The 26,894-nt window shown below is 34.9% G+C and overlaps 1 protein-coding gene across 7 annotated transcripts in view; it reads left to right on the top strand.

Annotated features, from left to right (window-relative positions):
- The window catches only part of ltbp4 (latent transforming growth factor beta binding protein 4), an 83,757-nt gene that overhangs the window by 44,391 nt on the left and 12,472 nt on the right, over positions 1–26,894 (top strand). For 2 of the 7 annotated variants that reach the window (XM_083552762.1, XM_083552763.1), the window contains 16 exons: positions 7,391–7,555; positions 8,491–8,874; positions 10,176–10,283; positions 13,096–13,224; positions 15,623–15,742; positions 15,864–15,983; positions 17,896–18,015; positions 18,420–18,539; positions 18,614–18,733; positions 18,864–18,983; positions 19,596–19,715; positions 20,766–20,885; positions 22,288–22,407; positions 23,192–23,311; positions 23,810–23,929; positions 26,866–26,894. The exon at positions 26,866–26,894 is cut by the window's right edge and continues 97 nt beyond it. In XM_083552762.1, the coding sequence (XP_083408888.1) occupies positions 7,391–7,555; positions 8,491–8,874; positions 10,176–10,283; positions 13,096–13,224; positions 15,623–15,742; positions 15,864–15,983; positions 17,896–18,015; positions 18,420–18,539; positions 18,614–18,733; positions 18,864–18,983; positions 19,596–19,715; positions 20,766–20,885; positions 22,288–22,407; positions 23,192–23,311; positions 23,810–23,929; positions 26,866–26,894 (2,135 nt within the window). Of the gene's footprint in view, positions 1–4,415; positions 4,539–7,390; positions 7,556–8,490; positions 8,875–10,175; positions 10,284–13,095; positions 13,225–14,938; positions 15,065–15,622; positions 15,743–15,863; positions 15,984–17,895; positions 18,016–18,419; positions 18,540–18,613; positions 18,734–18,863; positions 18,984–19,595; positions 19,716–20,765; positions 20,886–22,287; positions 22,408–23,191; positions 23,312–23,809; positions 23,930–26,865 lie in introns of all 7 variants that reach the window. The other 5 variants (XM_083552758.1, XM_083552759.1, XM_083552760.1 and 2 more) reach the window with 5 other exon arrangements.

Below are 26,894 nucleotides of genomic sequence, written 5' to 3'. Positions count from 1 at the left end.
TGTTAAGGACAATATAATTTGTGGTTGAACTATAATGCAACTGAATAAAGCCACAGAAGGGTGTTTTATTAGTGTGATTTTATTACAGGTAAGGGTGTATTTAGTCACAATGTGACTAAATCATCCAACAATGTCATTCATTAACAATATTATTCAGGATTTAATTATTATTTTAATTTGTTATTAATCACATTTGCAAAAACTGTAAGCTTTGGTTGCTAAGCAACATAATGGACCATTTTTATACTAAAGAGACCAATGGCAAGTTTGAAAGAAATTCAGAAAAAAACAAAACAAAAGTGTGTCGTTGTGGTGCAGTTACAGGTTTGCATACATTGTAAATTTTACATCAACTACAAAATCATTGTGAAACAGCTAGCCAACTAGCCATCAGGCTACCAATGAGTCTGATGGATCTTTTAAATTTACACTATATGGACAAAGTACTATATGTGGACCCCTGACTATAAGATTTGCATTCTGAACATTCCATTCAACATTTAGTTCCAATTTGCTGTTATAACATCCACTCTTCTGGTAAGTGTGCTTGTGGAGATTTGTGCTCATTCAGCCACAAGGGCATTAGTAAAGTCAGGTCCTAATGTAGGATGAGGAGGCCTGGGGTGCAATCAGCTTGCCAATCCATCCCAAAGGTGTTCAACAGGGTTGAGGTCAGAGCTCCATAGTAGATCTTCCACTTCAACCCTAATGCACTCAATACATTTTATACGATTGTTTGTCTTTAACTTTGTGAAGAAACAAATCTAGCTGGAAAAGTCAGGTGTCCCAATACTTTTACCCCTTATAGTGTGTATTTCTGGGTTCTGGTCAGTTAAATTGAACAAGAAGCATTCCAAGGTGCTAAACTTTGAGTTTATCAGCATTGATACATTTCACTTATGTGAACTCGTCTCAGACAATTAGATATAAGAACTTTATTTATTTTTTAAATAAAAGGAGATAAGGAAGCAGAACTCAAGTTGTGCAGCATTTATATCAAATACATACTGTAATAGATAAATTCCTGCACTATTGGACATGATGCATTTTTCTATAATGTTTTTAGAACAGTTACAATTACACTCAAATTGCTGGTTCAGAATTTCTTAAATCTTTTTTAAATATGTTAAAAAATGAAAATAAGTAATATTGCCTAAGAACATTAATCCAAAAGATGTGGAAAAGATGATGGGAATGTTGAATAATGTTGGAAGTTTTAGCTGTTGGCCTTGTGATCAGCAGGTCTTGAGTTTGAAGCCTAGCTCCACTCAGCTACCACTTCTGGGGCCCTCATTTGTCTCAGAAGTCATTCTGGTTAATGGCGTATGCCAAACGTTGCCAAACTTTGGCAAAAATGGCGTATGCCAAACTTTAAATGTTGAATAGCATTTTCTCCCACTTATCCATAATCCGGGTCGCGGGGGCAGCAGTCTAAGCAGGCCCCCGCCTTCGACTGCTGCCCAATCCTCACAGCACCGTCCCTTACGGTCCCTCCTGCAGGTGGTGAGCCCACGGGAAGGTGGCCCCACGTCACGGACCTTGATATTTCCCTCGTAAGGGACCCCTGGAGCATAAAGGGTTAAGGGCCTTGCTCAAGGGCCCAAGAGTGGCAGCCTGGCGAAACCGGGGCTTGAACCCCAGACCTTCCGATCGGCAACCCAGCGCCTTAACCGCTGGAGCCACCACTCCCCCTTATAATAGCATAGTTTTATACAGAAATAAAAATTATTACTATGAGAATTACTAATTACTATTATTGAAGGCTATAAATGATTTACCTCTTTTTGTAATATTTTGTGTTAGTTTTACTGGATTTAAATCTTCACCTCTGCTACATTGCTGACATTTTGTTCATCCTGTTGAAGAAGAAGATTAAACTATAAGAAGATCATCTGAAGTATAGAGGACTGGTATAATTGGAATTATGCTACTCATATATGCTACTAGTAATTTACTTTGTGTGCGTGCATGCATGCATTTGATTGTGTGTGTGTGTGTGTGTGTGTGTGTGTGTGTGTGTGTGTGTGTGTGTGTGTGTGTGTGTGTGTTTGTGTGCGTGTGTCTGTGCCTGTGTGTGTGTATTTGCTAATGTAGTGCAGAAATTTTGTAGGTGGTTTAATTATCTGTGTGTGATATTCCATGCCAATCAGATAAGTGATGTCACACAATCTGGTACTGAGGTGTGTGTGTGTGTGTGTGTGTGTGTGTGTGTGTGTGTGTGTGTGTGTGTGTGTGTGTGTGTGTGTGTGTGGAGGGGTAGGGATGTCGGGGGTTGCGGCTTATCACTGAGATGGAGACAAAATGTCTGTGACTCTCTGTGCCTCAGAGAACAGTTTACTACCAAGAGAGATTCAAAGAAAAAGCCTGCTCTGTGCATGTGTGTGATTTGTGTGTGTGCGTGTGCGTGCGTGTGCGTGCGTGTGCGTGTGTGTGCATGTGTGTGTGTGTGTGTGCGTGCATGTGTGTGTGTCCACGTTCATTCTGACTCTCAACTTTATTATTATATAACTATAAAAGATGTATTAAATAAGGGTTTTAAGTTTAGTGTAGGTTAGTTTCAATGTACAATTTAATTCAATTCAATTCAATCCAAAAGCAGCTTTACAAAAATAAATATATATTGAGTAAACACTTTAGTGTTTCTAAATAAGTCCCACTAAATATCCATTCATTATAGCAGTGGTCCCCAACCACCCGGGCCGCAGACCAGCACCCGTCCGTTGGTCAATTGGTACGTGGTGCAAAAATGGTTGGGGACCACTGCATTATAGTTTCATCATTGTTGAGGTTGTTATCTATTTACTGATGTCCCCCTTGACTATAAAACTGTTCATTGCAATTGCAGCTCATACCCTTTTTAGCCAACAGTTTATATGAATTAGAGTCCATCTCCATTGTTTTTGAGTTTTATAATAATTTTAATAATGCCAACTTGGAAATTGTCAACAAGCTACCTAATAGGATTGTTTCACCATATTGGAAAGGTTAGATTTTTATTTTACGTGGAGTGGAGTAATGACAAATATGTTAGGTACTTCCTCTTAAATTTTCTTTTTTTTTTATAGCTGGTGCCTCCAGGGCCTGCTCTTTGAACAGTTCATGTCAATCAAAACCCATTGGCAGTTTCTACATAGATTTACATGGTTGTAATGTGATAGAATCACACAGCCGTAATTCAAACCAGTGTCCATTAACTTAAGTTAGAGTGCCCTCATTGACCTCAATAGAAAAAGTACAGTAACTGCTTATTGAAATGTGCATAACGAAGATATAAAAATCTACAGACTCCTTTTAAACCAGAAAGGTTCAAATAAAACCAAAGTAAATTAAATATGGAATTAAAATAGCTACACAAATGAAGTGAAAAACAAATAAAAAAAAACTTAGAAAATATATAAAAAAAAACTCTAGCTCAATGTAAAAGGGAATCTTTGCTCAGCCCACACGTTGAATAGCATATGGATAAAAAATGGTCCAGCTGATCTTCTTCTGAAATTGTTCCTTTGTTGGCATGATTTTGTACTTTTGGTTGAAAGTGGAAACATTTTAACATTGGAGTACACTTGTGTATTGACATAAATATGGCAAAAATAAACATGTTCAACTGGAACAATTGGTTTCAAACTGTGAAATCTATATTACAAATCATTTATTGCTGTTTTTAAAACTAAGGTATAACTTTTAAAAGTTTTATAGTGCTATTGCATATATCAATCAATTTCACAGAGACAGGATTTGGTCCTTGGCATGCAGTAAAGTGTTACTACTCCCTTAAAATATTGCAGCATGCTGGCAAATGAGGAAAACATATAAAGAAATTGTCCTGAGTGTCCTTGAGCTGTCAGTGGCATCACTGGTATGTGGTAGGTAGTGGAGGCATGAGTCAAAAAACAGCATCACATTCCTAAGCCTTTCATGACATCACATTCTCAAGCATAATAGTATATACTGTAAGTTCAAAGACAACCAGCACCTGGTCCTGTTTATGATGTTAGTGTGGAATCCTCTCAAAGGGCCCCTCTTTCTTAAGTCATGGAGCTGTCCCATGGCCTTGGGCATGCTAAGGACAGTACCATCCCCTAAACCTTTAATGCATACACAACCAGCTCCAGCTGTAAATGTAAAAGCACAGGAACTTGATAGGAAAAAGCATGTATGCACTTTTTTGTATGACTTATACCACACACTGCTTGTGTATAGTATGTGCATATTTATAAGAATGTATATCCATACCATTAAACAGGAGGAAACACTTTAATGCAGCATTTGCAACATAGGAATGTGTTTGTTTTTCTGCTTCTATATTTATGAGCAATTTTACCTAAAACCATTTGGATGGAAATAATTGTGACACCCAAAGACACACCCATGCACACGCCCACACACCTACCTGTAATCTTCCTCCCTTGGTGTAGATATTAACGAGTGTGCGCAGCAGGGTTTCTGTGAGAACGGGAAGTGTGTGAACACCCGCGGGAGCTACAGCTGTGTTTGCAAACCTGGTTTCTTATTGGACGCCTCACGTGGCATCTGTATCTGTAAGTAAATGCTGGAATGATGGCAAAACTGAAGAGTCTGTTACAGTTACAAAGCAATAAAGAGGATCAGGTTCAGAGGTCTGACATCACTAACAAAAAGAACTGCTTTCATTTCTAAGGTTATAAATATTTCATTTTAAAATAAAAGTAAAGTTTGGTTTTAGCGTATGTATTTTTAATATTTAAATATGTAATGGTGAGTACTGCAGAGAATTATTTAATGATCTAGACAGAATTAATTGTTATAATAAAACTACAAGGGTGATATAAATGACTTAAAAATGTTATATGTTTAAATATACTGAATTGAATACACTAATTATAAAATTGCTAAAAAAAATTTAATTTGTTTAAAACATTTTAGCATCCTTACAAGAATAAAGCAGCTATTGAAAGTATGTAAATAAATAATAATAATAATATAATGTGTATATACGAAATACCAAAGTAACCAGAGTTTCCAAATAAACAAAAAACTAAATTGTGAACAGTGAACAGGTGAACAGTGCAGTATGAATTAAAACTCGGTAATATCCCCAAAAATAAAGATTACCTTTTACGTGCTGTTGAAAAAGTAATTATTTCGGATATATCTATACCAGCTTTTTGGGCTAATTTTAAGTTTAATACTGTACATTAACAGTACATACAGTAACTGCTGTTGTAAGCTGTAATCAATTGAAAAAAAAAAAAAAAAAGCTACATTTAACATTTTGTGTTTTTATATCTTATGAGATACAAGCTAATCTAGTCAAACAACAAAATGCATGAAGGTTAAAAAAAGAAAGTAAAAAAGAAGGTAAGAAAGTAAAAGGATACTTCAACTAAATAAAAAAAAGAATACATGCGCAACAATACATATTTATTCACCATTAAAAATAATTTGCAAGATTGTGAAATTAAAGAATTCAAAACAAAATAAGAATTATTATATTTATTATATAATAATATTAATTATAATTATATTATATTTTAATAGATAAAAAACCCTTTACTGACTGACTTTACTGACTAGGACCTATGATGTTTGGCACAAAACCTTACTTTACTGAGTGTACTGTAAGTAAGGAATATATATATATATATACATATAATTATATACATAACAAAAAAGTGTGAAACAACTGAAAATATGTGATATTCACACACACTCTTGGCATTCTCTTGATTCCTACTTTGAAGAACCTACAATATGACATATTTTCAGTTCACTTTTTTGTTATGTATATAATTCCACATGTGTTAATTCATAGTTTTGATGCCTTCAGTGTGACTCTACAATTTTCATAGTCATGAAAATAAAGAAAACTCTTTGAATGAGAAGGTGTGTCCAAACTTTTGGTCTGTACTGTATATATAATATATATATATAAACTTTTGGTCTGTACTGTATATATAATATATATATAAACTTTTGGTCTGTACTGTATATATAATATATATATAAACTTTTGGTCTGTACTGTATATATAATATATATATAAACTTTTGGTCTGTACTGTATATATAATATATATATAAACTTTTGGTCTGTACTGTATATATAATATATATAAACCTTTGGTCTGTACTATATATATATATATATATATATATATATATATATATATATATATATATATATATATATATATATATATATATATATATATATATATATATATATATTAGTACAAGGATACATTCATTAATTAGTTAATAATATTTAATAACCATTTCTCTATTTATTTACAGATTATGTAGATCCATGCAAGTACTCACACATAATTAGTTACTATAAAAAAAAAATTTATTATAATGACCACATTAAAAGTAAATGTCTGAATCATAGATAGAACTGTTCTGTTACATAAATAACTAAATAATAAATAACAAATAAATAAAATGTATAGTAAATAAAATGTACAGCTTTGTGGTATTATATAGTAGGTGTGTTTTAAATGTTTCGATTTTTGGTTTTATGGCAGTTCTGGTTTAGGGAATATTTAGGGAGATTTTTAAGCAAATAAAATAAATAAATTAATCAATTATTTGTTTAATAAGCATCTCACTGCACATTGCACATGTATAGTTGTGCAGTGACCAATAAAATTTTTATTTAAATAATGAATAGTAGTAATGCTCAGTAGTAGTGCACTCAGACTTCTGGATGTGCCTCAGTATATTATTTTTAGAAATGTCACATACTCTTGAATCCAAGACAGAGATGAATATCAGAAGAGACAGACAGAAGTGTTGAATGTTTCGAGTGTTGAAATGCTAAATGATGGCTGTGCGATACTGTCGCTGTGCTGCTGTGGTCTTGTGCTTTCCTGATGCCTTTGACCTCTGACCTTTACACAATTTGTGCTCCTTTTTTTTTTTTTTTTTTTTTTTTTTTTTTTTAACTGCACGGTTGGGAGCATCAGTGTTTTTTTTGGAATGTTGTTAAAGCGTCTTATATATGGATAGCGGTAGGTATGTTTGTTGTGTGCCTGTGCTTTCATGCATGTGCATGCATGTGTTTTTAATAATGTTGTGCCAGCTATTTATTTATTTTTTTTCTCTAGCTGTGTTGGTTGTCACCAACAATAACAATAACAATTTGGGGTTTTATTATATAGAATAAAGCATAGAAACTTGCTAAAGGGAAATGTGCAGAATTGTCCATTGGCAGCACACATTAGGTGCAAGTCCAGTGATCAGGCTGATAATCAATAAAAACAATGGTCAATTTTCTAAATCATAATAGCCTGGCATGAGGAGAATGCTGCATGTTTGAATCCATGTCTTTGTTCACTCAGTCTTTCATGCTTGATTGCTATTGTTTTGCCTTTATGCAGTGTTGTGACTTTCTTTCCCTCGTTACACAGCCCAGAGAGTCATTTCAGACGAGAAGGATCAGTGTTTCCGTGTTGTCTCTCAGAGCGTCTGCTCTTTGCCCATTCTGAAGAACATCACCAAGCAGATTTGCTGCTGCAGTCGCGTCGGCAAAGCCTGGGGAAGGAAGTGTGAGGCGTGCCCTTATTTTGGATCTGGTGAGTCACTTTATTTTTATTTCATTGAAACAGTGTTTAATATTTAGTTGACCCAGTTTGTTATATTTGGTTCTATAGTCAGGTTTGATATTACACATCATAAGGAAAGACACAGAAGCTTGACCAACAAATAAAAAAAACTAAATTAACAAAGTTCTTTATATCAAACTTTGATGTTATTGAAAGAAAGAAAGAAAGAAAATGGATTGACAGTTACTGGTTGAAAGGTAGATGACAAATGGAGTGATACCTGTAGAAAGACATATGGAATTACATAATATTCTCACAATTAAATAAAGTGAGAGAGTGATAAAGGTAGATATATAAAAAGAAATGCAGAGAGGGTGTGTATGTGTGTTGTAGGTAGATTTATATTTATAATAATAAATAAGTGAGAGTGTGTGTTACTGGTACATTGACAGAGTGTGAGAGAGTACAGGGGCTTCAGGCCATGTGCACACAGTTATATGTGTGTGTGTGTGTGTGTGTGTGTGTGTGTGTGTGTGTGTGTGTGTGTGTGTGTGTGTGTGTGTGGGTGTGTTGATGGGTGTGTGGCTGTGTGTGTGTGTGTGTGAGAGAGAGAGAGAGAGAGAGAGAGAGAAAGAGAGAGAGAGAGAGAGAGAGAGAGAGATTTGACATTTGGAGTTTGAATCATGAACATTCCAATCTTAGAGTATGGGCGTAATTATTTGGATTTTTAATCATTCTCTATGAGAAAATCATAAGTTTGCTCAGTGCAAAAATATAAAGCTTGGTTTGGAATCGTCTGAAAGCTGTGCATGTAGCTTGGAATGTTTAGGAGTTATAACGGTCCAAAATTTCCAATGGAAAATTCCAAAGCCAATGGAATTACTACTTCAATTATTTTCTCAGAACTTCAAGATCATACCGCAGTTTGCTTTAATTTTCTACTAATATACAATCTATGTCCACAGTTGAATTTAAGGAGATTTGTCCTGCTGGTCCTGGCTACCATTACTCACCCAACACTCTTAAACTAAATCAGAGGGTTTCCGAACCACATAGCCCTTCCTTGATCTCTCACACCAATCGTACTTCAACAACAGTGTCTAGATACGGCACATCATTATTGCAGTCGACAACAAGAAACGAACCACCACCTAATCAAAGACCTCAATCTACGAGGACTCAATCTGCAACTATCAGCCATAACGTCAGGATTCAGCAATCTAGTAGTGGTCAGAGGCAGCCAATCACATCAGAAGTTTTCATCATTCAGAATGAACCACAGCTGAGTCAGCACAGACAAACTGGAGGTCTTGCTTCAACTACCAGCCAACCAAGCAAAGAATTTTTCCGTGAGTACCCATAACTTGAAAATTTAAAAACCTAAACGTATTCACTTTGTTTATTCTCAAGATAAAAACCAGTTGCTAGGAATATTATAAGTAATAGAGCATAGATTGTTAACTTTAGCATATTGTCTATCATTATTTATCCAAATACATCAAAACACACACACTTATTTATCAGTCTGTTCAGAATGTATGGGCCAAACCAAGTTTAGAATTTTGCCAGATTTCCAAATTTTGTGTGAACGAGATAACACACTCGGAGGAAACCATTATCCACACACTTTTAGATGCATGAGCTCACAGGCATCACTATTGTGTACGTGATTAATAACAAAGTGAGGATATGGTACCTTGCTGTAAGCATTGGAAAGTTTTACTCTCTTAGACTGCAAGGAACAGATAGATCATTTTCGAAAAATTAAATATTGATACATTTTTTAATAGTTTGACAATACAAAGTGTAAAAGTCTTATTTGGCACAAATCAACAAATTTCTTTCGATTTCTTTAAAAAAGCATCTAACTGCATTTTGTACTGTTGTACAATATATAAACTACATAGGCAAACGTGTGTGGACACTTGGCTATAAGATTCATATTTGCTTTTTGAACATTCCATTTATACACATTTAGTCCCCATTTGCTGTAATAATAAAATCCTAGCTCCTGGGAAGATGTTCCACTAGATTTTGGAATGTAGTTATAGAGATTTGGTATCAATCAGCCCCAAAGGCATTATTGAAATCAGGCTCTGGTGTAGGGTGAGGTCCCTGGGGTGCAGTCATCATTTTAATTCACCCCAAGTTTTCAGTGGGGTTGATGTCAAAGCTCTGTAGCAGGCCACTCAAGATCTTTCACTCCAAACCATGTAACACATATCTTCATGAAGCTGGCTTTGTGCACAGGGGTATTGTCATGATGGAACAGGTTTGGGTCTCCTAGTTCAAGTGAAGGGAAAAATTTTATGCTACTGCATCCTAAGTCATCCTATATAATTGTGTACCCCTAACATTGTGGTTATGGTTTTGGGAAGAACCACATATGGCTGAAAAATTCAAGTGTCCTAATGGGCCTTTGTCCATATAGTGTTTTTATACCATGGTCTGTCCGATTCATAGATTGTGATTCGCTTAATTAATAAGAATTCTACATCTGTAAAAACAAAAATTAATTATTATTTTTATCCAATATGCCAGTTTTGCTTACAGACAACTTACTTTTTTTACATTTTAAAATGTAAAATGAATAAACGTGTTTGATTATTTTAAACTGATTAACGTAAAACATTTCTTTCCTCATAAATAGACGTGATTAGGACCCACACAAGTAGGCCATTGGTTTTTCAACCCCATTATCCTGCAATCGTATCTCTCCCAATTCCCTCAACGGCTCGTCCACCTCCACCCATATCAGGTCATTAAAGAATTTATTTTACTCTTACGTTTGTATCTTTGTTCTTTCTATTCCATTCATACAAAATTTTAGTATTTAATTTCCTCTTTAAGGGTTTTAGATCATTTATATTATAGATCTATAATGATATTTGAATAGTTTAATCAAGAATTTGCAATAATAATGATGTGCCTATGGAAAAAAGAAACAGTTTTTAAAAAAAATTTCAAAAACTATTTCTAGAAACAATGTTTATTCTAGCTGGTTTTTTATATTTTTTAGCAGATTCACTAAATAACTGAACCTTACACTCTGGCCTTTAATGTCTTAATTTTTGAAACTGGTAACCTGTAAGCAGATACTCTACTGAAACCACACAGATTATAACACAGCCAGCAAGCTGTTTAAATTTCTTGAGAAATGTGGAGACAATATGGAATATGGTTTCAGTCCTTTTCTTTGATATGTAAAGCGACTGAGATGGTGCCAGTGTATTCTACAAGCCAAAAATTTGGACTTGGATGGAGTTGAGAGAGTAGCACTAATCATTCTATTTATAGTGAGTCTCAAAGACACATAGAGCGAGTGAAAGAAATATACATTACACAAATACAGTATAAACAGACATATGCACCTATATAAACTTAAGCATTTTATATAGCATGTTGCCCTGTTCCTCAGTCTCAGTCTGTTTTATTTTAAAATCCCTATATGCAAAGAGAATTGCAGGGAATCTTGTTCTTGCCAAGTTACCCTGTATGAACTGTTAAACTAGATGCAGGTATGGAGAACAGTCCTCGCTGCAAAAAAAAAAAAAAAAAAAAAAACCAACCATCAAAGTTTTGAGGGTTTCAATTACAAATAGCATTAAAAAATCATCAGCGGTTAACAATAAAAAACATTACCAGATGGTTTACATTATGTATTAAGTTTGTGTACATCATTAATTCATTATCATAAAACAAAAAGTATATTGTAAAAAGGTACTAAAATCTGGATGCATAAAAATGTCCAAATGGTGTTAAGTAGATACAAACATGTGATCTACAAATTGCCAAAGTTTCTTGATTGCTTTTTAATGGTATCCTCCAGACATACTATGTTATTTACTGTATATACTTTGCAATGTATATACACTATACAGTTTCCATTCAAAACCAATACAATTCCCACTATAACTATTAAACCAAGTGAACACCCCCATTCCCTATTACAAAGGGTAGTGGTGGTTTACTGGTTAGAGTTTATCTTCTGACTGGCAGGTTGTAAGTTCAAATCCAAGCACCACCAAGCTGCCACTGCTGGGCCCAGAACCCTGTTTCCTTATCTGTTTAGATATCTGTATAAATGGACATATGAGGATGGGTTCCCTCTTGAGTCTGGTTCGTCTCAAGGTTTCTTCCTTATGCCATCTCGGGGAGTTTTTCCTTGCCACAGTTGCCACCGGCTTGCTCATCAGGGACAAACTTACTTATAAAGAACATATTCACTTTTAATCACCACATTATCTGTGTAAAGCTGCTTTGAGACAATATTCATTGTTAAAAGCGCTATACAAATAAAAATGAATTGAATTAAATTAAATTGTTTAATGTATAAATCCCATAATTGTAAGTTGCTCTGGATTTGGGTGTGTGCCACAAGCCCTAAATGTACATTACTATCAGGGCTAGTAAGAGTGTGAGACATGCTGTGTGCTTGACTTTAGCCAATAGCTTCCTGCTTTATGATACAGGATACATAATTCTTTACCTTTTGATATATGATATATAGATACACGATATAGGCTAAGTACCTGGCTTTTTCAGCTATATATATGGTTCCTCCCTAACCTTCTACCACAAAGTTGGAAGCAGACAATTGTATAAGAGGTCTTTGGATGCTCCAGTATTACATTTTTCCTTCACTTAAACTAGAGGAGACCAAAACCTGTTCCAGTATGACAATGCCCTTGTGCGCAAAGCCAGCTCCATGAAGATTTGGTTTACATGGTTGTAAGTGGTCTGCTAGAGAGCTCTGACCTCAACCCTGTTGGATACCTTTGGGATGAATTTGAATGCTCTTACAATCCACTTTATTAGGAACACCTGTGCACCTTTATATTTAGGCAGTTATTGCAAATATTATGCAGATCAAGCACTTCAGCTAATGTTCAAATCGAATATCAGAATGAAAAAAAAATTACTTTGAGACTTCAGGGCTTTGGGGATGTTGCAATGCTTTGGAATGGCAGTTTGCATACTGTATGAAAGCGGGCAAAGAGTTACAGAGATTTTCATGATTCAATTCACGTCTTTGTTGGCAGAGTGCAGGACACAGAAATATGACCAGGCTAATAGCTCTATGAAGCTCAATGTTGTTCCTTTAAATGTACTCTATGTCTAGGTTTAATTATCCTTTACTTATTGCTAGCCCCAACTTCTCTGCTTTTACCACTCTTTCTGTGTTATTCATTATATGGATGCTTTGCAATGAGGCTTCAGGAATCAGTTCTGTTAGCCAGGTCTTTATAAAGAAATGCACTGAGTATAAAATTACTGGTCTGCATTCATCCATTTTATTAAAAACAGAGCTCATGTTCCCTATAATGAACAAGGGTAAAGCAGGGTTGATCATCCACTTCTTTTTGTAATTATTTTTCACTCTATTTTTCTCCACTTGCCTGAGGGTACTGGTGTGCTCAATAAAAAAAAAAAAGGATTCACTTTGAAAACAGTCTGTGTGTGTGTGTGTGTGTGTGTGTGTGTGTGTGTGTGTGTGTGTGTGTGTGTGTGTGTGTGTGTGTCACAATCAGTCATCACTGCTATTAACACTGTTTATGTGTGTTTTACAGACAAGCGTGTGTGTGAGGTTAACCCTCAGGTTTGTGGGCCTGGTCGGTGTATTGATAAGGCTGGGGGAAAACACACATGTTTGTGTAATTCTGGATTCATTCTCAATTCTCAAGCAGGTCATTGCCAAGGTATGAAATGTTCCCTGTTCTTCTCTTGCATCCTAAGTTTCTCAAAATAGCAGACACTAAAATAAGTGTATTTCTGGCATGTGGTTAAGCTGTGAAAGCTTGCCTTCTCTGGTAGAAAAATACTTTTACAAACAACTTGGGAACAAAACAGGGCAAAATAAAAATATTGGAAACATGATCTTTGAGATAGTGGTATAATATAATATATAAGTATGGAGTAAAAATGTATGTATTAATTTTTGGACACAGTGTAAAGTATATATACACCTCCAAATTAGAAGCAAATTTGTCTCAGTGGTGGTGCGTTAGCAGAAGGAATGTTTCTTAGACCCTCGTTAATAAATGTGCCAAATTCGACATTATTATTATTATTATTTTTATTTTTTACCAGCATGCTTAATGGGCAGCTATAGACAAATTAGCCACAAAAAAATAGGAATTATATAGCAAAATAATTACATGAGTTTAAGGTTTTTACTGTTTATTACAATGAAAAAGAAGACACAGCATGAGAATGCACCTCTAACCTCTAGCTGACATAAAAAAAGGCAGAATTCACACATCATGCTACAGAGCTGATGAACAGCTGATACACCACTATTCTGTGTGCACTGAATTTGATTTCAGTATATACAGTGGCACCACAATCTAATAAAAAACAATGAACTAAATTAAAACACAATATTACGTATTTGATTTTACCCACTGAATCTGTTTTGGCATTAAATAGTTTAATTTAATATATAACAAATAGAAAAAAAATGTACCTGATATCTGATGTTTATATATTGTTTCTTTAACACTTAAAATCTGAATAAAATTCAACAATTATCCATGGAAGGGATGCCATTGTTTTTTTTTGTTTTTTTGTTTTTTTCTTGCATTTGACCACTTTACATGCTTTAGTCTTTTCTACATTTTCCCAGGGACCTTTTAAAGCTTCTAAAGGTCAAAGTTCATTTCAAAGAGTTTGAAGACTTGGTCAGGCTTTCACACAAGTCACATTACCCTCAGTTAAACAATTTGCTTTTGTTTTCAGGAGTCTTTGTATTGACCAGCCACAAAATCACCTTTAGATTTTCATTTTGCTGGCTATATAATAACCTTTGACCCTGAAGGTCATGGGATCCAATCCTTAAAACCTTCTCAGCTGTTATTGGTCCTTAAAGTAAGATATAAGTTTATGTCTCAAGTCCTTCAAGCTTTTCAGCAACTGTACAAACCACTAATTAGCCTACTAGCTAGCAGCTTGCTATTAAATAGACTAAATAAAACCAAGTTTTGGCATTTTAATTTGTAGTTACTCATCTTTATTATACACTTTTATATGCTGTTTGATTGAAGAGTACGTTTTAGAATTTGTTGTAAGTATTAATACAATAGCACATTAAACAGCATGAAGTTTTCAAAAATGAACATAGACTCAACATCACAACTTTCTGTAATCATGCTATTATATTAGCTAGTAGCTTCTTTCCAATGAGCTTATTATCCTGGCATAGAAGCACGAGGTCATCTAAAAACATCAGAACTCTAGTTCTGTATTACACATAAAACAGCCTATCCATATAAAATTTAGTTACACAGTATGTAAAGTATGTTATGTTTAAAAAAAACAACTCGCTGTCTTTCTTGTGCATTAGTAATGCACATGCTAAAATTAGATTTTGATTAATTAAAACAAATGGAAATGTATCACTTTGTGTTTTCGCAGACGTAAATGAATGTTTGTTGTCTCCGAGGCTATGTTTGGCTGGTCACTGTGAGAACACAGTGGGAAGTTTTCGCTGTGTGTGTCCTTCAGGCTATCAGAGTAATTCCCAGCAAAGCCTGTGCTCAGGTCAGTGTGTGTTAACAGCAGTTTCGTATTTTTAGCAGCTAATCCTGCTTCAGGATTGTTCAAAGAATGCTTTGAGAGTACTTCAGGAGTTTAGCATTCATCAGATGTGTGTGCTAGCACTCCAGTTTGGCAGTTCAAATCGACTATAAGTTGACTAATGTTCACATTTTTTAAAGGAAAAGAAGTTACTGTTTTTTTTTAAATGGCTGTTGAAACAAAGAGTTGGTCTTTTACTGATATTAGCTACACTAGAGCAGAATTTCTTGGCAAATGTCAACCATTTCAGCTATCTCTCTGCCACACTTTGTTCTCTTTTATAGTTATTTAATGCAAATATTGAGAATTTAATACCTAAATTGTGCTCTATCCAGATTTAAATGCATACGATTGTAATTTCATACAGGGAAAAAATCGTGATCTACACTTATCCTTTAAACTCTGGGTGCATCTTTTATACAGAGATCATATTTTGCCCATTTTCTTTTTTTAGTGTTAGTTACAACATACTCAACGGCAAACCTTTATGTAAATTGAAAACATTTGCTCAATCTCCTATAGATATTGACGAGTGCCGTCTGATCCCTAACCCTTGCACTAATGGGCGCTGTGAGAACACGCTCGGCAGCTTCAGGTGTGTGTGCAGGACAGGATACAAGCTGCAGAACAACACATGTGCAGGTAATTCTATAATTCAGTTCATAATGTTCAGTATAGCCCAGTGTCTCACTCTGCCTTTTTCTGTTGAACGACAATGACGTATGAAATTGTTGATGTCATAGAATCCATCTGTGTGTTTCAGACATTGATGAGTGTGATGACCCGCTCCGCTGTCCAGGGAAGGAGTGCAAAAATATTCAGGGTTCCTACAGCTGTGTGCTCTGCAAACCTGGATTTGGTCTCCTTAATGGCCAGTGCTCAGGTGTGCTCTATCAATACACATGTATTTATTTTGCTTAAAGGAACCATTACATGCACATTTTCTTGCCCTAAATTGTCTATTCACCAAGAAATGTTGGCTCTCGAAGGTTGCCATTAGTAGTTTTATTCTGGTTGCCATTAGTAGTTTTATTCTGGTTGGCATTAGTAGTTTTATTTGTTACGTGGTTAATGTAACCTGCAGCTTCCAGTATATCATTGTGTAAACATTCCTTGTTAGTAATTACACATTAATTGCACACTAATCAAACATTTCTTTAATAAATTTCTGATCAAATGTTTCTAGCAACTACTGGTAGGTCATGTTAAGGTGCACAAATACTTTTTTAGTAATTGATTGTATAACGTCTTGTATTGTTTAAATGCAATAACCACTAGATGGCACAACCGAGCCAAAACATTTCTCTCTCTTTTTACAGTTTTTCTCAGTTTTTTGAAACTACTGTGCACATAAAAGCATTTTTCGTGGTTTTGATCAATTTGTGAATGTTTTTGTACATTCATTTAATGGATTGTGTACAATTGTCTGCAAAAAGAATTGATTGTGTACAAGTGTCTGCAAAAAGCAGACACTTGTACACAATCGATTAAATTAATGTACAAAAGCATTCACAATTTGAGCAAAGCAACAAGAAATTTTCTTATGATGAGCACAAATGACAATATGATGTGGTGGTTGAACATGTATAGTTTTTAGAATTACATTTCTGATCTGAGAAAAGCCCCAAAGCAACTAAGAACAACTGTAAAGTGTTTTGCTGTGAATGTGATTGTTGTCATTGGTTTGTGTGATTGAAAACCACTGCCCTTATATCCAAAAGTTACAAAATATCCAGATACATTAATAACAGCAATCAGTCTTTATTAATACACAGAGACTGGACTGATACAGAGATACACACAATAGATGCAGTCCTAACACCTTGTCTGCACATTCTCTTTTAAAACTGATGTGCACAAGTTATGCCCAAATCACAGAAGATTAACAGTACGTACAGTATAAATCAGCCATTAGTGTCTTCTCTATGGGAGATGGTTGCTGATTGAAAGGTCGGAGGTTAAAGCCCTAGTATCGCCAGGCTGCCACTACTGGGCCCTTGAGCAAGGCCCTTAATCCCCTGTGCTTTAGGGGAACTGTATCATGGCTGACCGTATGCTCTGACCCCAGCTTCCTAACATCACTGGGATATGCAAAGAAAGAATTTCATTGTGCTGTAATGTACATACATGAGACAAATGAAAAGACTCTTATGAGCTCAGCGGTTTCAATCTGGTGTACATCCAAACTTCTTAACAACTTCTTAAGGTACTTAACATCACAGCACAGTATTTGAAGCAGGTGCTTATTAAACATGCAGCTTACACAAGATTGTGTTGTTGTAGTTGTTTTTACGTTTTCAACAGTGGTAGATAGATAGATAGATAGATAGATAGATAGATAGATAGATAGATAGATAGATAGATAGATAGATAGATAGATAGATGGATAGATGGATAGATGGATGATGGATGAAAAAAAGCTGGCCCTGTACCAGCTGGTTCTGTTGCATATGTTCCATAGATAGATAAGTAGATAGATAGATAGATAGATAGATAGATAGATAGATAGATAGATAGATAGATAGATAGATAGATAGATAGATAGATAGATAGATAGATAGATAGATAGATAGATAGATAGATAGATAGATGGATGGATGGATGGATGGATGGATGGATGGATGGATGGATGGATGGATAGAAAAAAGCTGGCCCTGTACCAGCTGGTTCTGTTGCATATGTTCCTCTCCTTCTGTCTCCCTCTCCTTCTGGATGCAAGGAGGATAACCTGTTTTTGACTGGGATTTAAGGAGTCCGTGATGATGTTTATTGCTAATTTTTCCCATGTTCCACAGATATTGATGAGTGCCGTCAGCGTCCGGCCCTTTGCTCTAATGGCCACTGTGAGAACATACCAGGCAGCTACAGATGTGTGTGTAATATAGGCTTCAAGCTACAGGGTAACACCTGCTCAGGTACAGTACAGTTTCTATTCTTTCTATTGGTTCATATTTCTATTAATTTAATAAAGTTTACTTTTTTATTATTCTAATTGATTTTATTGTTTTGTATGCACATGAAGTCGAAGGTTTACATACAAGTAGGCCAAATATATTCAATCTCACATATTTTATGTTGGCATTAAATTTCAAAAAGGTATACTTTCAAAAATAATATAAGAATAAGAATAACACTAGCTAAGAGATGCTAAACAAAACAAATTGCATCTAAGGTGGAAAGCTGATGCATTATTAGCATATTTGGTAATACAATGTTTTCATATTTTCTAACCAAAACCCAATAAATTTATGGGACAACTGATGGTGTATATGCATTTGTATCTTTTATTAATTATTTTTTTTATTTTATTTTTTTATAGATGTAAATGAATGTGAGGACTCTCTGCAGTGTCCTGGTCAGGGATGTATTAATACTCTGGGTTCATACAGATGTGTGTCTTGTGGCCCTGGGTTTGTAATAACCAACAGAAAATGCACAGGTAAATACATTGATCTATAACTTTCTACTTTTATTTATACCATTTCATAATAAACGTACAATCTGATCCCTTAGATATTGATGAGTGTCGTCAGATTCCTGCCCCTTGTTCTAATGGTCGCTGTGAGAACACACTTGGCAGCTACAGATGTGTGTGTCATACAGGGTACAAGCTTCAGGATAACAAATGCACAGGTGAAATCCATAAATCCAAGTGAAATTCCAGACCTATACTGTCTTTGCATTAGTAGAGAGCGAAAGATAGGTAAAGAATAAGATGTATGCAGTACATAATGTTGTACATCTCTGTGTGTGTGCATTTTAGATGTAAATGAGTGTGAGAACCCTCTGCAGTGTCGTGGCCAGGTGTGTGTGAACACACCAGGTTCATACAGGTGCACAGCCTGTGGTGCTGGATTCACCTTTCATAACGGTCAATGCACAGGTCAGAAAATTGTGATTTTTTTTTTTATCTCTATATCAGATAGAATGCTACTAGCACATTGTGTATATGATAAAATTGTTAACTAGCTGCTCTGAGAAACCAGCATGTGTATTTACTATCTTGGCTAATTAGCAAGCTAGTAGAGTATATCTATTAACTTTAACACATTATTAGGAGAACGTCAATGTCACAGTTTTGCTATTTTGATCAGCCATCCTGAAACCTATTAATAGAATGGCAATGAAATAGTTTATATTTACATGTATGGCATTTAAGAGACAGACATTTTTCACAAAATAACTTAGAGGAGTGCTAGTAGAGGTTTCTACCAATAAAAATCATACTTTATACTTCACTTGGTCAGAGACTAAAATCTGAGGTAATATAATATGAATACACAAGACAAAACATTTTTATAGTTAATTTGAAGACATAAGTATTTGTTATGTTATTTGTATCTGTTCAAACATCTAGGGGAAGTTCAGTTCATCTTCCAGGCACCTGGACACTGCTTAATGGCAGATGGGGGAAAAACTATAAATACTATATAATATGTCTGCTTAGTGATTATCGTGTGTGACGTGTCTTATTTGCGGTTGTTTTTTGTCTCAGATGTGGATGAGTGTGCTCAGAACACACGTCTCTGTGCTAACGGACGCTGTGAAAATACCCCCGGAAGTTTCCAGTGTGTATGTTTACCTGGATTCAGATTGAATGCAAACACCTGCACAGGTAAGTATCTATTTAAGCCAAAATCATTTAAAAATTAATAAATAAAAAAATAAGTTGGAACAATCCTTCTGAGGTCTTCAAGATATTTTTTCTGTGTGGGTGCTGGTCTATATTTGGTTTTGTTGGCAAGTATCAGTGTTTTAAATCCAATGTAGCCAGCTATAGGAACCCAGAAGACAATTTAAGTAGGTTGAAAGCAAGACATATAGCCACATTCTGGATTAGTGCACAGGTTGAATAGTGTGCAGAAGCAAACCTCTCAGGCGTGAGGTTTAGTAGCCCAGTCTCAGTTTGACAAAGGATAGAACAAGCAGCTGAATGGCTTCTAAAATAGATAGAAATGAATGAATAATTGAGCCAGATATAGACACTACAGTTTAATTCAGTGCACAAGGATTGTTGCCATCCCTATTTTATATCCTATAACAGTCCAGGAACTCTAAATCTGACAATGTGATTCATTTTCTCGCAATAATGAATGCCTGATAAATATTATACCAGTACTAATGTTGGCATTGGTGTTACAATACTAATAAACCACTAAACACTATCTGAATTGAATTACTTTTACTGGATGACATTTGTAATAACTTCATACTTTCATGAAAAACACCCGGATGGCACTGTAAGTAACACAAGTAATACATTTTATGTGAGTCAAAGTTCCTAGTTCCTATCTAGATATATAGCTAACAGAATTGGTGACCTATAACAGTAGGTCGGTTTGACAATATTTTTCATAGAGATGAAGTGAGAAAAAAACTCATGTTTAAAAATTTAACAGCGAAGCCACTACAAATAAGTGAATTATATCACACAAGATTTTATAAATGAATGGCTTCTGGATGGGACTTAAATTAGAAAGAAATATGAACCTTGATGTCACATAATCAAGTACATTTCCCTCCTTGATGCAAAACTGCTGCCTGCCTTGAGAGCCCTTTATCTATTAGAAACACCATGATAATATTATAGACTGAATACTATATAATTTGTATACCCAGTGATCAACATTGACATGGTGTATATTGTGTTGTTTTTTTGTGTCAGATGTGGATGAGTGTGCTCAGAACACACGTCTCTGTCCTAACGGACGCTGCGAAAATACCCCTGGAAGTTTCCAATGTTTATGTTTACCTGGGTTCAGATTGAATGCAAACACCTGCACAGGTAAGTATCTTCTAAGTCATACTTACTATACGTTTACAATTTGTGTATCTATTCAAGCCAAAATCATTAAAAAAAAGAAAAAAAAACATATGTTGGCACTATCCTTCGAGGTCTTCAAGATATTTTTATTCTTTTTGGTTTTGTTGGCAAGTGTTGGCATTTTAAATCCGACGTAGGCACCTACAGGAACTCAGAAGAGAATATCAGAAGGTTGAAAGCAGGTCATATAGCCACATTCTGGATTAGTGCACAGGCTAAATAGAGTGCAGAAGCAAGCCCCTCAGGAGTGAGTTGAATGGCTTCTGAAATAGAATGAAATTGATGAACCCTCTTGATTGAGTCAGATATAGACACTACAGTTTAATTCAATGTACAACGATTGTTGCCATCCCTATTCTGTATCCTGTAACAAGGGACTGCAGTCCAGAAACTCTAAATCTGACAATGTGATTCATTTTCTCACGGTAATGAATTCCTGATAGATATTATACCAGTACTAATGTTCGCATTGGTGTTACAATACCAATAACCCACTAAACACTATCTGAATTGAATTACTTTCACTGGATGACTTCATACTTTCCATGTGCTTATCTGGATATATAGTTATTAGAGTTGGTGACCTATAACAGTAGGTCAGTTGGACAATATTTTTCATAGAGATGAAGTGAGAAAAAAAAAATATGTATAATTTCACAGAAAAGCCACTACAAATAAGGGAATTTTGTCACATAAGATTTTTTAAATTAATGGCCTCTGGATATGACTTAAATTAAAGTCAAGTCAAGTTTATTTGTATAGCGCTTTTCACAACAGACATTGTCTAAAAGGAGCTTTACAGAAATCAACAGTTAAGGTGAATGGTGTGTATTTATCCCTGATGTGTATTTATCCCTGAGCCGTGGCGACTGTGGCAAGGAAAAACTCTCTTAGATGTTATGAGGAAGAAACCTTGAGAGGAACCAGACTCAAAAGGGGAACCCATTATCACTTGGGTGACAACAAGAGTTTGATCATAAATCTTTCAACAGTACAGAACACTGGAGAGTGAGAACTAGCATGATTACTGGAGTATAAGATTATAAGTGATGTTCTTTCTGCAGTCTTATACAGTCTATATGGTTAGTAGCTCCTAGTTTTATGAGCTCAGCATTTGTGATCATCACAGATCCAGCAATTAAAAAAGAAAGATGAACCTTGATGTCACATAACCATGTTTCAGACTGATTAATCATCTTTAATTTTAGTTCATTTTCCTCCTTGATGCAAAACTGCTGCCTGCCTTGAGAGCCCTTTATCTATTAGAAACACCATGATAATATTATAGACTGAATACTATATCATTTGTATACCCAGTGATCAACATGGACATGGTGTATATTGTGTTGTTTTTTTGTGTCAGATGTGGATGAGTGTGCTCAGAATACACGTCTCTGTCCTAACGGACGCTGCGAAAATACCCCTGGAAGTTTTCAATGTGTATGTCGACCTGGATTTAGACTGGAGGCAAACACCTGCACAGGTAAACATCATATCACACAATCCTATGTAAAAGCTGGTCCCCTCGTATGCTTTTATTATAACCTTACCTTTTCTGGGTAGGGTTTTAACTAGACTTTGAAGAGTAGCTGTGGGATTGTACTCATTTAACCACAAGATCATTGGTGAGGTCAGGTGCTGATATCAAGTGAGGAGTCCAGAGGTTCATTACTTTGCACATCCTATTTTTTTTTATGTTGAAGTGCAGGGTCAGCAATTATACTACACACCTGGACTGGAGAAGCATACGAGTATTGTTTAACTGCCTATCGAAGGATTTGGATTACTTCTGATTTTCTGATCAGTAGCCAAGAGCCATAACTGTTGAGCTACAACTATCTCTAAAGAGGTTTAGTCAGCATTCCATTTCCAGTTTCAGTGTTCACAGTGTTCAGTGGGGTTTAGTTCATGCTACAGTGTATATTTTTGTGTATATTTGAAAAGCTGGTAAAGAATTCATATGGGTGTGCTGGTCAGGTGTCCACATAAATCTGGTGTAGGACTGCTTACCATATCATAGTGTATAAATGTATAAATATACTGTAACGTATGAAATTATACACACAGTGTATAAATGTATAAATATACTGTAACGTATGAATTTACTACTAGATTTTCTAAATGTGAATGTCAGAATTCTTTTTTTGCTAAAAACAAACTTTTTCTTGTATCTGTCATTGAGGCTACAAGTTACTATGTTAATTAGTTTATTAGTTTTATTAGTTAATTAAGGTTTTAATCTGTGTGTGTTTTTCCCGCATGCCTAGATGTAGACGAGTGTGAGAATGAACTTCAATGTCCAGGGCAAAAGTGTGTGAATTCTGTTGGCTCTTTTAAGTGTGTTTCATGCAGTCGAGGCTTCGAGATCATTAATGGCCAGTGTCAAGGTAACTAACAATATGTCTAAACAATAGCTAAATATGTTTTCTATTTATTTACATGTCAAAACTGTACAATCAATGTTAGTTAGTTACAAGCTTGTTGGTACTCACTATGCACCACAAGTGAACATTATATTTAGAATTTTCCATTTGAGGGATCTAACTAATGTAACAGATGTTTTTTTATAATTTATTTGGATAGTGTTTTAAACTTAATAATAATAAATAAGCAAAATAAGTTTTATACTGTAATGAATTTAGCTACAGGTTTTAAAAAATCCACTTACAATCACTGACTATAGATTCTAAAAGTTTTTCAGGGGAGAATGCATAATATCATACTTATTCTCATAATATAAAAACATGTAAATACATATATATTATTATATTATATATTATTATATATATTATTATATATAAATTAAACATGACTTCAAAGTGCGTTACTGTTAAAGTCATAATCAGAGATGCAGGACAATAAGGCGTTTATGTTTATGTTTGCAGATGTAAATGAGTGCAGTCAGAAACCATCTCCATGCACTAATGGTCGCTGTGAAAACACTCCTGGCAGCTTCACATGTGTGTGTCGTGCTGGATTCATGCTGAAAGGAAACACCTGCACAGGTGAGAATACACAAAATAAGTCAACCTTAGTCTATAGTATTAGTATTAATATAGAACAAAGAAAACAAAGAAAACATGATAATCCCCCTATTATTGGAACAATTAAAATGTATAGTATGTAAGGTTTGTTAAATGATGTTAAAATTATGCCACTGTTGGATTTCTTAATGACAGATTTAGTGATATTGATACTTATCTGCTATCATTTTTATTTTAGCTGCCAAATCACAGGGACTTGTATGTTCACTTCATATATTCAGAGCCTATTAAACTATTAAAATGTTATTTATAAAACATTAAATTGTTGATCTGGTGAATCTTTCTGTATGAAAAAAGGATGGAGAACTTTCCACTTTTGAGGAGAATGGCAGTAGATAGTTAATATAGCCATAAGTGAAAAGAAAATCTAGTAGGAATTGTTTCCTGGTTTCGTTACAACATTATGTAACTCATTATGTAAAACATTGTAATCCTTGGCAAATTGTTGTGCTATGAGAGGAATTAAACATTTCTGGACATGCTGTATTTCAAAATACCACAATCCACCACATTGTTGTTTTTTCCCTGTAAAAACACACCGTGTCATGTTTTATTCTTTACATCATTAATGTACAAACCCTAAACCCAAACACCTACTTTTTATCGCCAAGCATGAATGTTTGCCTTCTGTTACACAAACACACACACATTCATCCTTACACGTCTGCACTTTCTGGCAAATTTCTGTCTGTTTTTCTTGCATCTTTGTTATGCCAGACTCCATCTATTGCTTTCCTTTAGATTTGCTCTGGAAACTTTATGAATTTATATGAACAAAAGTATTGCGACACCTATCTTTTCCCGCAGACTTTTCCAATATGGCTTTTCCCCCAAACTATTACCACAAGGTTGAAAGCATGCACAATTGTAATGAATGTAATGAATGAGTGGATGCAGGCCACTAGAAGCCCTAGAAGAATTGGAAGACTCAATCCTGTTCCAGCATGACAATGCCCCTGTGCACAATGTGAGCTCCACAATGTTTGGTTAACATGGGCTGGAGTGCACGATCTTGAGTGGCCTGCCAACTGCTCTGACCCCAATCCTATGTATATAAGTACCTGACTTTATTAAAGTTCTTGTGGAACATCTTTCCAGAAGATTAATATATTATTAGATTATAGATAAATTATTAAAACAGCAAATTGGGACTAATTGTGGAATGGGATGTTCAAAATATGTATACGAATCTTATTGTCAGGTGTCCACAAACTTTGGTCTTTATAGTGTTTTTCTTATGCATTCTGTGTTTTATTTATTGTCTTCTTCTCAACCGTAATTCCAAAAAAAGGTGGGTAAAATGTGCAAAATGCAAATGTCATAAACCCATGATTTATGCACAATTGAACATAGAAAACATGCAAAATGTTTAAACTGTGTAAATGTACCTTTTAAAGGGAAAAAAGGTCATTTTAAATTTGATGGCTGTAACACTTCTAAACAATGTTGGGAAAAGAGCAACAAAATGCTGAAAAACTAGGTCTTACTAAAAAAAAAGAAGAAGAAAACAGCTGGAGGAACATTTTGCAAAAAAACAAACAAAAAAACAATTTTAGAATAATGTTTCTCAATGTCAAATTGCAAAGACTTTGAATATTTCTTTATTTACTGTACATAATATCATCTGGAGAATGTGGAGAAATTCCTGTGTGCAAAGGACAAGGGTGAAAATTATTGCATGGATTTAGAAACACCTCCAGAAATCATTGTCTGTGAACAGTTTGCCCATAATCCACAAATATAGGTTGAGCTTTAACATGCAAAGAAGAAGCCATATGAAGACATAATCCAGAAATGTGGCCATCATCTCTAGGGCAAAGTTTATTTACAAAGGACTGAGGCAGAGGAAAACTGTTTTGAAAACTATAGACAGCGTATTCTCTGGACTGGAGAGGAGAGGGACCATCCAGCTTGCTATCATGCAACTTGCATCTCTAAGGGGTTGTGTGCATTAGTGGATATTGAATAAGCAGAATTCGTATCTGAAAACGGGAAAATGAAACGACATTCCTCTTTCAAAACTGCAGCAATGAGTCTCTTCAGTTCCTGGATGTCTACGGAATATTGTTTAAAGAAGAGGGGATGCTAGATGGTAGTAAACATGTAGTAAACATGGCCATGACCCAACTTTTGTTTAAAGTATTTTTATGGAAGTGTTGCATCCATAAACATTTTAATTACTTATTTTTTTTATTAAAATAGTACAATTCCCCAGTTTAAACATTTTATATATTTTTTATGTTCTATTGTGAATAAAATGTGAGTTTCTAATCATTTCATTCAGATTTAATTTACATTTACAGCCAACTTTCCCATTCCATTTAGTCGGAATTGCAGTTAAATATTGTCTTATTTTTTATTTATTTATACATTTTTTTTTAATCTTTATTTTTACATTTATTTCAGATCAGATATGAACAAATTTGCTGACAAATGAGAGATAGTAAAGAGAGATAGCGAGAGAGAGAGAGAGAGAGAGAGAGTGTGTGTGTGTGTGTGTGTGTGTGTGTGTGTGTGTGTGTGTGTGTGTGTGTGTGTGTGTGTGTGTGTGTGTGTGTGTCAGACAAAGTTTCAGCATATCTGTTTCTAACTTGTCCAGGTAGGGGAAAATGGACCCAGGTTAAGTGCTTGTTGTTGCTGAGATTCATAAATGGCACAGATGCTTTACCAGAAAGTTATTCTTACTAAGTGACAAGATTAGCAGGATTTCGTTCAATCAACTACAGATGAACCGTTGTCATGTTTATGCATGACATCTTTGCTCCAAGCCACTAAAATCCTCTTTAATCCTATAGTACAACAGCATGAACATATTTCATTAAACCATACATGCTAATGTGTACAGGCAAATGAACACACCTTTGTGTTAATGCTCTGATTTGCCCTGCCACTTATAGACATTGATGAGTGTGAGAGCTCCGGAATA

Source organism: Silurus aristotelis, assembly GCF_946808225.1.
Source record: "Silurus aristotelis genome assembly, chromosome: 10".
Lineage (NCBI taxonomy): Eukaryota > Metazoa > Chordata > Actinopteri > Siluriformes > Siluridae > Silurus > Silurus aristotelis.
Note: the sequence above shows the minus strand (reverse complement) of the source record. Positions and strands in the feature narration are given on the sequence as shown.